Source organism: Thamnophis sirtalis, unplaced genomic scaffold, assembly GCF_051295495.1.
Source record: "Thamnophis sirtalis isolate CommonGarterSnake01/CBP01778 unplaced genomic scaffold, rThaSir2_p1.2 scaffold_1, whole genome shotgun sequence".
NCBI classification, from domain to species: domain Eukaryota; kingdom Metazoa; phylum Chordata; class Lepidosauria; order Squamata; family Natricidae; genus Thamnophis; species Thamnophis sirtalis.
In genome coordinates this window covers 84,267,724-84,280,409 of record NW_028261381.1, presented here as the reverse complement: position 1 = coordinate 84,280,409, position 12,686 = coordinate 84,267,724, and the positions used below count along the sequence as shown (strand labels likewise).

Sequence of the window (12,686 nt, the reverse complement as noted above, 5' to 3'; positions counted from 1 at the left end):
TCTTACCAGTCTGTGATTTTTTAAAAAATCAAATAACAGTAGGGCATGCTGCATTATCCTGTCAAAATTGTGTGTGTGTGTTTCATAGTGTACTGATGAACGTCATTGCTTTCTAATTTCCCCTGAAAAATATTTTTGGGAACATAAAGTACAAAAACGAAGTGATGTATGTGGATTGTTTAAAACGAGAAACTTTCATTAATGTACAATGATGAGTTCATGCATTCAGTGACTTAGAAGACTAAATATCTGCAATGTCAGGACTTACTTAGTTAACTGACCTTTTAAACATTATCATTATGTTCTCTGAGATGTGTTGAAAACCTTTAAGACCAATGTATATCTGGCACATTCAGTTTTGTTTTTATCATTGTCTTCCAAACCTAGGACATGGTATTCTACATCTGGATGAAAACATCCGCTACTTTTCCTTTAGTTTCATAGGAAAAAGTTGAACCCTTAAGTGATTTGTCATGCTTTCTGACACAATTACACCTTTGTGCTAACAGCTAGTTTCCTGGTGGAAGATAAACAAGTCAGTTATATGTGAATTTAGTAAGCAGTCAGATGGAAAGCATACAGCATACGTCAAAAAAGATATTTTCATGCCTTTTGTCTTCCATTTGGTTTATATGCCTAAAATGGTTGTGAGGAATTTTCCAACTTCTGGTCCCTGACTACTTTTGCATTTCACTTATTCTGTTACAGCTAGGAGTCTCCTATTTCTCAAAATATTAGGTGGATTTAAAGTGAAAGAAAAAACTCCAGAATGATTGCTTGCTGGTATTACAAGTGGAAGCTCAGCTTGTCAGTCTTCCAAATTTTGGGAAGAAACAGTCTCTTGAGTTCCATTAATCCCAGATAAATTGTTAAATGATATTTCAGCTACTGTGGACCCTGAAACACTAAAGTACATGAAGTGAAATTGTTGCGTATACTTTGAAAATGAGAAAGATCTCTAGAAACCCTTACATCAAAACTACTAGAAAATTCTCACACGGAGTATTCCTTCTATGAGTACCATGTCTCTTGTGGTACACAAATATGTAACCCCTCCTTGTGGGGAGAGTTCACAGTCAAGGTATCCTTTCCACCTCTACCTTACACACTTTAGAAGAAAAGTATAGCTCAAATATGTGTTGTTATAATTACATACATGTAGGGTTCTGTTTTAAGTTATTAGATTCAAAGGAAGTGTTAACCTTTCAAATCCTTGTTATGTCAGCCTGATCTGCTGTACTGACACAAGAAATGAAGCAACTTTGACAAATGTAGAAGTATAGTCATTTCTACATCCTAAGCTTTTAAATTAAGTGCATCATCTGTCAAAATATCATTCAGCATTTTCTCTTAACTCTCTAAAACTGTGGTATGTGATTGATACACCTACAGAATAAGTTGTCTTACTAATCTAATGATGTAGACACTGGTCTACAAAATCATATTTTACAGTGAGTGTATAAATGTATTTCTAGGTATCACAAGATCGGTCTTCTGTTTGCTCAGTAAACATCCGTCAGGGAGAATGTTTTAATGTTGTAAAAATAGGATGCTTTTCCAAGGCTGTATAAATATTTAGAATTGATTTATAGCTTAAGATGTTTCACTAAAGACAGTAATCGTGATCAAGTTCTTGTTCCCTGAAGGTTGTTGTTAATAAGAGTAATCACATAAAAATCCAGAGAGGATAGTTTGCATTCTCCTTAAGATATACAATTGGACAAGCTTAAGAGAGAGCAAAAACAAATATGCAAATCTGTTTATATACGTACAATTTCTTACTGTCCTGTATTTGTATATGCCCATCACATCTCATTCTATTCTGTTTTTACTGTTAAAGAAGCTAAGTGGTTGATATATTAACATTGAACATAATGTTTCTTTGTTCAAGCCCTTACCATTAGGATAGGCTAGAATTTGTAGAGTCCATCATTTATAAAATTTGCTCTTGTTATTAATGAAAGTAATTGTATGATTCATGTTTAGTTGAAGTCTGTAGTTAGTTTTTAGTTAGTCTTTAGTTAGTTTCAGGGCAGGGTTGAAAGATCTTGTAAAACTGTACACACTTACAAATCAAGAATTAGATAATTCCCTTGTGATATGTAGTGCTTTACACATGTTATCAAAAGGGAAAGCATTTTTTTCCTCAAAAATATTTTTTTAAAAAAATAGAACTGTCTTTTCAAAGTTTAGCTGGAATGTAGGAATAGAAGCAGATGAGTTTTACCTGATCTTATCTTTTGGAGGAAACTATCTTAGCTTCAGGAAGCTTCTTTTGTTAAATAGAATACTTGTGCCAAACTTGGGGAGAGTAAACTTTAAGTTTTCATGTAAGAATAATGGGATATTTTATTCTGTTTGAATGAGATATACTTCTCTTGTTCAGGAGACCTCTGCTGAAACAGCTACATGCAACACACCTTCAATAATTCTTCCGGAATGTGCCGTTAGACCAGTTACAGAAAGAGACACAAATGTACCTCTCAGGTAATTAATGCATGCGTGCCATTTTATTTCCATGATCATTAATTGTCACCTTTGGTGAGATGGGCAGGCATATACATTTGTCACGCAAAAAGGAAGCTTTTGCTTGATAAAAAATGTTAATCTACACTTATGTGGAAAGAAAAAAAAAGTGGGATAAAAGAAAAGGACGAGGAATTTCTGTTGCTAAGCTATGCGGGTGTAAAGCGATCACACCAATTTTATGATGATCACACCAATTTTATGATGGCAATTGCAACAGTTCCAGCTATAGTTGTTACAAGAATTCCACATGGGTGTTAGGCATAATATTATGTGATCCTCATTTGCTAACTTCTGCCTATTTTCCCTTTGACTTTGCTTGTGGAAAGTTAGCAAGGAAGGACACAAGTAGCAATCATGACCAAAAGATGTATAATTGGGAGTTGGTTGCCATGCATCCATGCTACAATCACACGACTGTAGGAATGCTGCAGTCGCTGCAACTAATGAGATAGACTCTTGCCTCATAGAGATAAAGGCTATTCATATGAAGCAAAATACACATTTTTTTTTCAAGAATAACATAATTTTAGAACGCATGGATTTAAAAGGAGAACTTAAAGTAAGGATTTAAAGTTCAGAGGAAGTAGAGCCTCATCTTTTGAATAAAGATAAATACCAGCACCTTTGGACAATTGTACTTTTCACAGTGGAACAGTTATCTTCCTCCTCTGCCCATTATCCAGTTCCTTACCCATCATCCCATCCTCTACCGTCCCCTCTACTCCTTCCCCTTCCCTACTGCTTTTCCATGTTCTCTTTTTCATCTTTTTACTGCTTGCTTTAACTATTTTTGCATCGGTAGATAGCTGAAAACAGAAAATAGGACTGTCAGCCAGTTTTCAACCTAATAGTAGCTGATACTCATTGTGCCACAATTTTTAATTTATGTCCCACCTATTGTTAACTTTGTTTTTTTAAAGGACATTATTTATCTTACTTTTAATGGAAATAGAATATTTAATTGAATTGCTTATTTTTTTTAAACTGGACTGTAATAATCCAAAATCTTTTCCTACATACATAGTACATGACCTTCATTATGTAGGAAAGTACTTATTCCTTATGATCTTTATTATTTCAGTTTGCTTCCATAAGAACCACTATGATATTTTTAAATAATAATTCAGAATGCTTTTGAATTCAGATAAGTTTAATAATTTGGAAATATATAGTTCATAAACCATTTTTCTAGGTTGCAAGGCAAAGTTCAACTCAATAGGAGGAGGAGGAAGAAGTATTATGTATATTCACTGTCTTCAGTTACTTATGATATAAAAGAGAGATTAAAAAATCTAATAAAGATGTAAAGGCTACCCTGTTTCCCCAAAAATAAGACCTCCCTGGATAATAAGCCAAATCAGGGTTTTGAGTGCATTCACTAAAATAAGCTCCCCCCCAAAAATAAGCCCTCCTCGAAAATATTGCAACACAGCAGCAGCCATAAGGTGACCTCTCTCGCCACCTCCTGCACCTCAAAAATAATAAGACCTCCCCCAAAATAAGGTCAAATGCTTATTTTGGTGGTCAAAAGAAAATAAGACCTTGTCTTATTTTCGGGGAAACATAGTAGTTCCCACTAGCTCAATGCATTCAAATGAATGAGTACATAGCAGCAGCATTTGCATGGCATCTTAATTTTGGCCTGTATTTATAGATCACAATTTACTAATTTAACAATAAATACAGAAAATAATCAATATTTTGTTCACAGCACAAAATAAAAATGAATAGATGCATGGAAACATTGTCATGCCCATAGATGCATTAATACATAGATGTACATACCTGCTCACACATATTGTTTTTACATTTTAACAGTTTTCAATATGGGTCTTTCCCTTTAGGCCTGTTAGCCCTCATCTGCGACATTCTAACAGAAATGCTAGAAAATCAGGGAGCTCTTTGACTTCTGTAGGTAAGAATCATATATTGTTGCCTTATTTTTTCTTTCAAATTATTTATACAAACAAATTGGCAGAATTTCAAATGTTGCTTCATTTGCTTCCATAACATTGATTCTGTTCTAAAAATATTGTATGGCCCTTTATATTGTATACAGTACAAAAAATTTTGATCTTATTTTGTATATATTATAGTCAGAGAATATATAAGATGGTTAAGAAAATAGAAGAAATATATATCACTTCAACGTCTTTTGGGCTTCATACCCTTACAAACATATCCTTCACACCCTTACCAAGAGAATGCATTGATGTAATCCTGAATGTTTACAGGAATGTCACATTCCTGTAAATGTCAAAGAACAAAGAAATATATCACTACCTAACCTTGTAGATGCCAAATACTATCTTAACTTCTGACAATTGTATGTGCTATTGTAACCAATGTTGCCATACAAAAAAAACGAACACTAATATGAGGCTACCTACAAGCTCAATTATAATAGATTTATTTATAGATAGTAAAAATACATTACAGAATAGAGAACTACGTCGCCCTCGTTTAGCTGGTCAGTTGTAGTAGACATTTACCAATAGTTTGTATGTAATACACTCATTACAGCAGTCAAGAAGAAATACTTCAAATGTGCAGTTATGTTATGCATTCATTGTTAATGCAGTACTTTCCTATTTAGATAATGAAGGTCATGTAATTGATCTCCTACATGACCAACTGCCAGATATACAAATATCTGATGAAGATAAAAAGAAGAACTTTGAACTATTAGAAGAAGCAAAGAAGGTGAGTGAGAGGTTCCTCACACGTAGAGGAAGAAAATCAAGAAGCAGCCTTTCAGAATCACCCACAGGTATGTATTCCAAAATACCATCTTTCAGACTCTGTGCAAATGGAACTCATGGTTATCTGACCTACGACAACTATGATCGTTTATTCCAAGAATCATGTGTAGAGGAGTACACAAAACAGAAAATGTGTTTTACTTCAACACTGATGCTATAAATGCTCTGTATTCCAACTGTTCATTATTTATTTACTTACTTTCTTACTTACTTGAATTATCCAGCTTCCCCCAATTCCAGATAGTTTACCATAGAGGTTCTATTCAATCATCCCAGACTGTCCACAGTTTGACAGAAATAGAACATTTTTGTTCTGGAATTGCTATGTTCAGATCTACTAAAATCTTACTGTGTTCCTAGACCTGCTGCAAATCTAGCATCCTAAACACTATATCATAATGGCTCTGGGAAAAAATCACTGATTTTATAAAATGCTTTTGGGGATGATCCTTACTGACTGTTCCATCCCATACAGAAGGATGTTTAAGAAGTACATTGGTACCTTGGCACTGAAATGCTTTGAAACTCATCAAATTTGATAACACATTTTGACACAGTTTGTCCCTGTACTCATTATTTGTTTAGTACTCAACATATAAGCTACTCATCACACATCCCAGAATCAATTGACAATGGGTACCGAGATACCACTATACCACAATATTGAACTAAGCTCTTTTACCCCTTCTGTGTTTTGATGTCTGTAACACTGATTTTATAGTGTAATTTTAATACATGTTTTGAGTTTAACTTCACCTTTATAGAAAATTTATTTAAATGCCTCACAAGTGACATCTTTATTTAATGCAGCTTTATCCCCATCACTAAGCCCCAGTGTTTCACCTGCTTCATCTCGGAGCAACTCGTTAACTCTTCCAGATCCAACAGGTAAAATCACTAGTGCAACATTCTAATAAAGAATAATGCTTTTGTGTTGGTTTATACCTCCATGCTCCATAAAGTTGACTATTAAGAGGCATTGTAAATATATTTACATAGAGGTTTCCTTCAAAAATTTAATAGGAGTTATTTTGCAGCAGGGAGTTAAAATAAAAAGCATTATGTTTCTCATAATGGTCAATCAAACCAGCAACTCAAGAAGGAAAGCTGAATAGAGAACGTAACACTGTTATCTTCAAGGTTGTACTTATTGGCATTTTGGTTTTGACCCTGAAGGTTCAATTGGATCTATCATCTGCTCATAATTAGGTGATATCCACAAATTTGTCTATTTTAATCACTTTTAAAACTCTTTTTACTAACCTGGTGCCTTCCAGATATCAAATGCCCTTAGAACTGCCACTATCCTGGCACTAGATTGGGGAAGGCTATTCTTAACATGCACTGAATATATTTGATAAAATAATCTTAACAAACAAAATAAGGAATGCAGGAAGATCTGAAACAAGTCATATAGATCTGGGTTTAATTTTCAGAGAGAATATGAATTAGGTAAAAATTATCAGGGAAATTAATAACTTTTCTTTGCGAGGATGTTTCATGACTTCAGAGAAAGGCTCCTCATACAACAAGATCCAGAGTAGCACATTCTCAGCAGCAGGTTATAGGTGTTCAAATGGATTCACTCATAAGAGAATTTCTAAGGTGTGCAGTGATTTTCTTGAAATTGTCATGCCTCTCTTTAATGTCTGATATGTTTCAAACAAGGTAAATACTTTCATCGCATATTTTTCATATTATAGATTCTGATATATGCACGTCAAATGTTGAGTCAGTGTCTCCATTGCAGGTGAATATGCTTTAATATTCTTTGTTCATTTAATATAATCAGATAAACAATGTTATTTTGAGAAATGGAATTATATGGGCAGTAACTAGCTTAGTTATGCTACGCTGAGTGATTGCATCACCAAATCTGGGCATGTTGCCAGAGTCCAATGTGAGAGAACAGACTCAAAAACACTATGAAAGGTCACTTGGAAGGAACCCTTGGTGGATGAGTGAGCAGTTAAACATATTTTTTCTATTGAGAAGAGCTAGTGCTTTTAACTTTCTCCTTATCCAGTTTGTATTGTTAATACAATTGAAATTTCTAGTTTGGGGGTGTGTAAATTTAGCCTCTTGGAACAGGGAGCGCTGTCAAGGGTGATTGATGCTTCAGTCAGTAATCCAGCCATTACATGAATTTGCATCACTTAGAAACTGCAATTAGTTCAAACTTCAATAGCCAACCAGTTGGTGAAGGAAATCCCTATCTAACAAAATGAAATCCAATGTTGATTTAAAAATAAGGTTCTACATTTAGGCAAGAAAAATCAAATGCACTACTCAGTAGTAGTAACTGTGAGAGCAAGAGTCCTCTCACAGTTACTAGTACTAAATAGTGCATTTGATTTTTCTTGCCTAGTGCCCTAGTGGACAAGCACTTAAATATGAGTCAGCAGTATGCTACAGCTGCCAAAAAAGCTAATGCAGTCCTAGGTTACATTAACAGAGGGATAGAATCGAGAACATACGAAGTGTTAATACCACTTTATGATGCCTGGGTAAGACCACATTTGGAATATTGCATCTGGTTTTGGTCACCATGATATACAATACAATAATAATACAATAGCAGAGTTGGAAGGGACCTTGGAGGTCTTCTAGTCCAATCCCCTGCCTAGGTAGGAAACCCTATACCATTTCAGACAAATGGCTATTCAACATCTTCTTAAAGACTTCCAGTGTTGGGACATTCACATCTTCTGGAGGAAAGTTGTTCTACTGGTTAATTGTTCTAACTGTCAGGAAATTCCTCCTCAATTCTAAGTTGCTTCACTCTTTGATTAGTTTCCACCCATTGCTTTTTGTTCTACCCTCAGGTGCCTTGGAGAATAGTTTGACTCCCTCTTCTTTGTGGCAACCCCTGAGATATTGGAACACTGCTATCATGTCTCCCCTAGTCCTTCTTTTCATTAAATTAGACATACCCAGTTCCTGCAACCGTTCTTCATATGTTTTAGTCTCCAGTCCCCTAATCATCTTTGTTGCTCTTCTCTGCACTTTTTCTAGAGTCTCCACTTCTTTTCTACATATGGTGACCAAAACTGAATGCAGTATTCCAAGGCATTATAAAGTGGTATTAACACTTCACGTGATCTTGATTCTATCCCTCTGTTTAGCAGCCTAGAACTGTGTTGGCTTTTTTGCAGCTGCTGCACAGGGCTGGCTCCTATTTAAATGGTTGTCCACTAGGACTCCAAGATCCCTCTCACAGTTACTACTGTTGAGCAAGGTACCACCTATACTGTGCATTTCATTTTTGTTGCCTAAATGTAGAACCTTACACTTTTCACCGTTGAATTTCATTTTATTAGATAGTGCCCAATGTTCAAGTTTGTCAAGATCCTTCTGTATCTTTAGCCTTTCTTCTGGAGTGTTGGCTATTCCTACCAGCTTGGTGTCATCTGCAAATTTGATGAGCTCCCCATTTATTTCCTTATCCAGATCATTGATGAAGGTGTTGAAGAGTACTGGGCCCAAAACAGAGCCTTGGGGTATTCCACTGCATACTTCCCTCCATGAAGATGCAGTTGCATTGAGGACTACACGTTGAGTGCGGTTGGTCAGCCAGTTACAAATCCATCTGGTGGTGATGCTGTCTAACCCACATTCTTCTACTTTATCTAGTAGTAGGTTATGGTCTACCTTACTGAAGTCCAAGTAAACTATATCGACGGCATTCCTCTGGTCCACTAATTTTGTCACATTAACAAAGAATGCAGTAAGATTAGTCTGGCATGACCTGTTTTTGACAAACCCATGTTGGCTTTTGGCTATTACTTTGTTTGCTTCTAGGTGTTCGCTAATTCGTTGCTTGATTATCTTTTCCAGAATCTTTCCTGCTATTGAGGTCAGGCTGATAGGTCTGTAGTTTCCTAGATCTGTTTTTTTTTTCTTTTTTTGAAGATAGGAACCACATCAGCTCTTTTCCAATCCTCTGGTAATTCCCCGGTGCTCCAGGATCTCTGAAAGATATAGTTCAGTGGTTCTGAGATCTAATCTGCCAGTTCCTTCAGAACCCTGGGGTGTAATCCATCCAGTCCTGGTGATTTGAACTCATCTAGGTTAGGCAGGTGCTCACTTACCATTTTCTTCCTTATTTCAATTTGTGTTCCTAATCTGATTTTTGTGGTGCTGATTTTGATAGGTTGGACTGTTTCATCCCTTTGTATAAAGACAGATGCAAAACATGAGTTAAATAGTTCTGCTTTCTCCCTGTTGCTTGTCACCTTCTTGCCACTTTCTCCCAGCAATGGACCAATTGTTTTCTTAACTTTTTTCTTGTTTTAATGTTGGAAGAAGCTTTTTTTTTGTTATTTTTTACTTTTGTGGCAAGCCTTTCTTCATTGTGAGCCTTAGCTTTCCTCACTTCATCTTTACATGCTCGGGCTATTTGCTGATATTCTGCCTTAGTTATATCCCCCCCCCCCTTTACACTTTTTATACTTATCTTTTTTGTCTTTCAATTTGTCAGAGAGTTCTTTATGCAGCCATGCTGGTTTCTTTTGGGAGCTGTTATTTTTCTTCTTCATTGGTATTGTACGAGACTGGGCTTTTGTAATCTCATTTTTCAAAATTTCCCAAGCTTCTTGAGTTGTTTTCCCCTTGAGGATTCTCATCCAAGGAATGTTTCCCAAGCTCTCTCTAAGTTTATTGAAATTAGCTCTCTTAAAGTCCAAGACTCTAGTTTCACTTTGTTCTACTATTTGGGTTTGCATAATGTTGAATTCCAATATTGCATGGTCACTTGCCTCCAGGGTTCCTGTGGCTTCAACACCTTCTATCATTTCCTCTCTGTTAGTGAGAATTACGTCCAATATGGCTGATCCCCTTGTTCCCTTCTCTATTTTTTGAGAAACAAAGTTGTCTGCTAGGTTTGTTAGGAACCAGTTGGATCTTCCACTTGGTGCAGAGTTTGTTTCCCAGTTGATGTCAGGGTAGTTAAAATCCCCCATTACTATTGTGGTGTGCTTCCTACATACCTTAGTTAGCTGACTAGCAAAAAGTTCATCTACTCCCTCTGGTTGGTTGGGTGGCCTGTAGTATAGACCTATGGCAATGTCATTTCCCCCCAAACCTTTAATATTGACCCAAATGCATTCAATATAGTTCTCACCATTGTTGTGCTCTGTTTCTGTTATGTTATGGATATACTCTGTTTTAGTCTTCAGCTTCCCTATGGCATCACTCTGAACATAGAGAGATGTACCAAAGGTTATTGGAAGACATTGCTGTACTTCATCGTTTGGCTTCAAGACTATCCAGTCGGGCTGAAATGGTTGGCGCTGTTCGTCAGGTAAAAACTATTAAAACTGCTGGTTAACTATATATTCTCACTCTGACTTGATTATTGGTCGATACATGACTAATTCTAGCTAAAAAAAGAGACTGAAACCCAGATAACAGGCATGATTCTAAAATAATATCCAAAAGTCTGAACACCCTAAACTGGATTTTTGGTCCATCTAGGCTAGTTCTTGCTCTCTCTCTCTCTCTCTCTCTCCCTCTCTCTCTCTCTCTCTCTCTCTCTCTGTCTCTGTCTCTGTCTCTCTGTCTGTCTCTGTCTGTCTCTGTCTGTCTCTGTCTCCCTCCCTCCCCATTTCTCTTTCTCACTCACTCCCCTGTCTCTCTTTCCCTTTCTTTCTGTCTCTTTCTTTTTGTCTTTGTTTCTTTCTCTTTCTCCCCACCTCTCTCTCTCTCTTCCTATTTTTTAACATACCAGTACCACTCTTGAGGTTCCAGGCAGCTGTTTTTTCCAGCCCATAATCACATGCCTTGTGAAAATATCGCTCTAAAATTTTCTTACAATGCACAATAACTTTACAGTTTAAGCAACCTTGGACTGAAGGCGTTCAATTTACTAATGCAGTAGAAATGTAAATGAAGTTTTACACAGAATAAATAGATAAAATAAGGTAAACTAATTAGTAGTTTTCAAGAAAAATGTACACAATAGTAAGGTTTAAAAAATGTGGTTTAGTTGGCATAAACATATGTTGATTTTGAGGATCTAGCCTCCAAAATGAAGGATCTCAGAATATCTGATACTTTAAGAGTCCTTGGGTTCATAATGCATCCAGGAAATCACCTTGAATAGTATCATAGCTTCTGCCCTTAATGGGTCGTAGATTAAAAGAATTTGGATACTGTCATTCCCTGGAACATTTATCTGAATATTAGTAACAAAAAAATGACATTCTATATGGCATACTCATTACAATATGTGCCAAATTGGCAGGGTCTCCTTATGAGTAAAATAATATAGCTAAATACTGTTATATACTACTCCTTTCCTTGATATCTAAAATATACCTTTATGTGCGTTGTTTTTATCTATTTCTTCCAGGAAAAACGTATGTCAAAGGCCACTGAAGTTATGATGCAGTATGTAGAGAACTTAAAAAGAACATATGAAAAGGACCATGCTGAGCTCATGGAGTATAAGAAACTTGCTAATCAGAATTCTAGCAGAAGCTACGGTTCTCCAGGTAAAATGTCCTGAGATTTTAAACACACCTTTGTATTGCTGTAAAACCTTTATTTGCTCTCCCACATAATTATAGATAATATGGGGTGTCCCAAAACTCTTACCATATTTTTTAGGAAGTTTAAAACTGCATTGAAACTTTTGATACATCTTGTGCATATAAAATATCTATTTATAAATAAATATAATATTTATTTATTGAATGAAATTGTGCATCTTGATTTAGGCTTAGCAGGAAGCAGCCCAAAGCTTAAAAACTAATTGCAAACAGGCTTGCTTTGTACCTGTTTTATGGATTACTAGAGAATTCCAGAGCTCAGAGCTAAAATGATAACTGAAAAACAATGTGGAAAGAAGGCAGTGATAAAGCTGTTATTGAATTGTGGCCGTAGCTATGAAGTCACCTGGAATCAAACCCCACTTACGTAACACTGTATTTTTTTAAAAAAAATCTTGATTTAAGTATCTTCAGAAAAACTATGAGATTGGAACACATTCAACCAAAATATCTATGGAGATTCTTAGTCATCCAAGTCTTGGTTGTCCCAAAGGTGCTTTTTCAAGAGCCAACTGGGCATTCTCTGGTTTTGCCTGTCATTCAAGAAGCTTCTTCAGTTCAGTGCTGAATGGATGGTCCCCACCATCCAGTCAGAGCTGAAGAAGCTTCTTGGATGAGAAGCGAAACATCTTCAAAGAAAAAACAGAAAGTCTCATTACTTCTTGAAAAAGCACCTTTGGATTCAACCAAAATGATGTTCCATATAGATCATCATAACAATATTGTATCAAAGTTTATAATAATATTTAATGTTGCTTGATATCAGCCTTCTTTTCAATATAAAACAGACTGGTTAAATAATGTATTTTGTCTTTTCTACCACCATTTTTCCCATTCGATTTTG

The 12,686-nt window shown here is 35.8% G+C and overlaps 1 protein-coding gene across 1 annotated transcript in view; it reads left to right on the top strand.

The window, feature by feature from the left end:
• The window catches only part of IRAG1 (inositol 1,4,5-triphosphate receptor associated 1), a 63,558-nt gene that overhangs the window by 34,164 nt on the left and 16,708 nt on the right, over positions 1 to 12,686 (top strand). Inside the window, exons 6-12 of the mRNA XM_087704211.1 lie at positions 2,387 to 2,487; positions 4,374 to 4,444; positions 5,126 to 5,299; positions 6,102 to 6,179; positions 6,995 to 7,041; positions 10,462 to 10,593; positions 11,644 to 11,785. Of these exons, the coding sequence (XP_087560337.1) occupies positions 2,387 to 2,487; positions 4,374 to 4,444; positions 5,126 to 5,299; positions 6,102 to 6,179; positions 6,995 to 7,041; positions 10,462 to 10,593; positions 11,644 to 11,785 (745 nt within the window). The remainder of the gene's footprint in view (positions 1 to 2,386; positions 2,488 to 4,373; positions 4,445 to 5,125; positions 5,300 to 6,101; positions 6,180 to 6,994; positions 7,042 to 10,461; positions 10,594 to 11,643; positions 11,786 to 12,686) is intronic.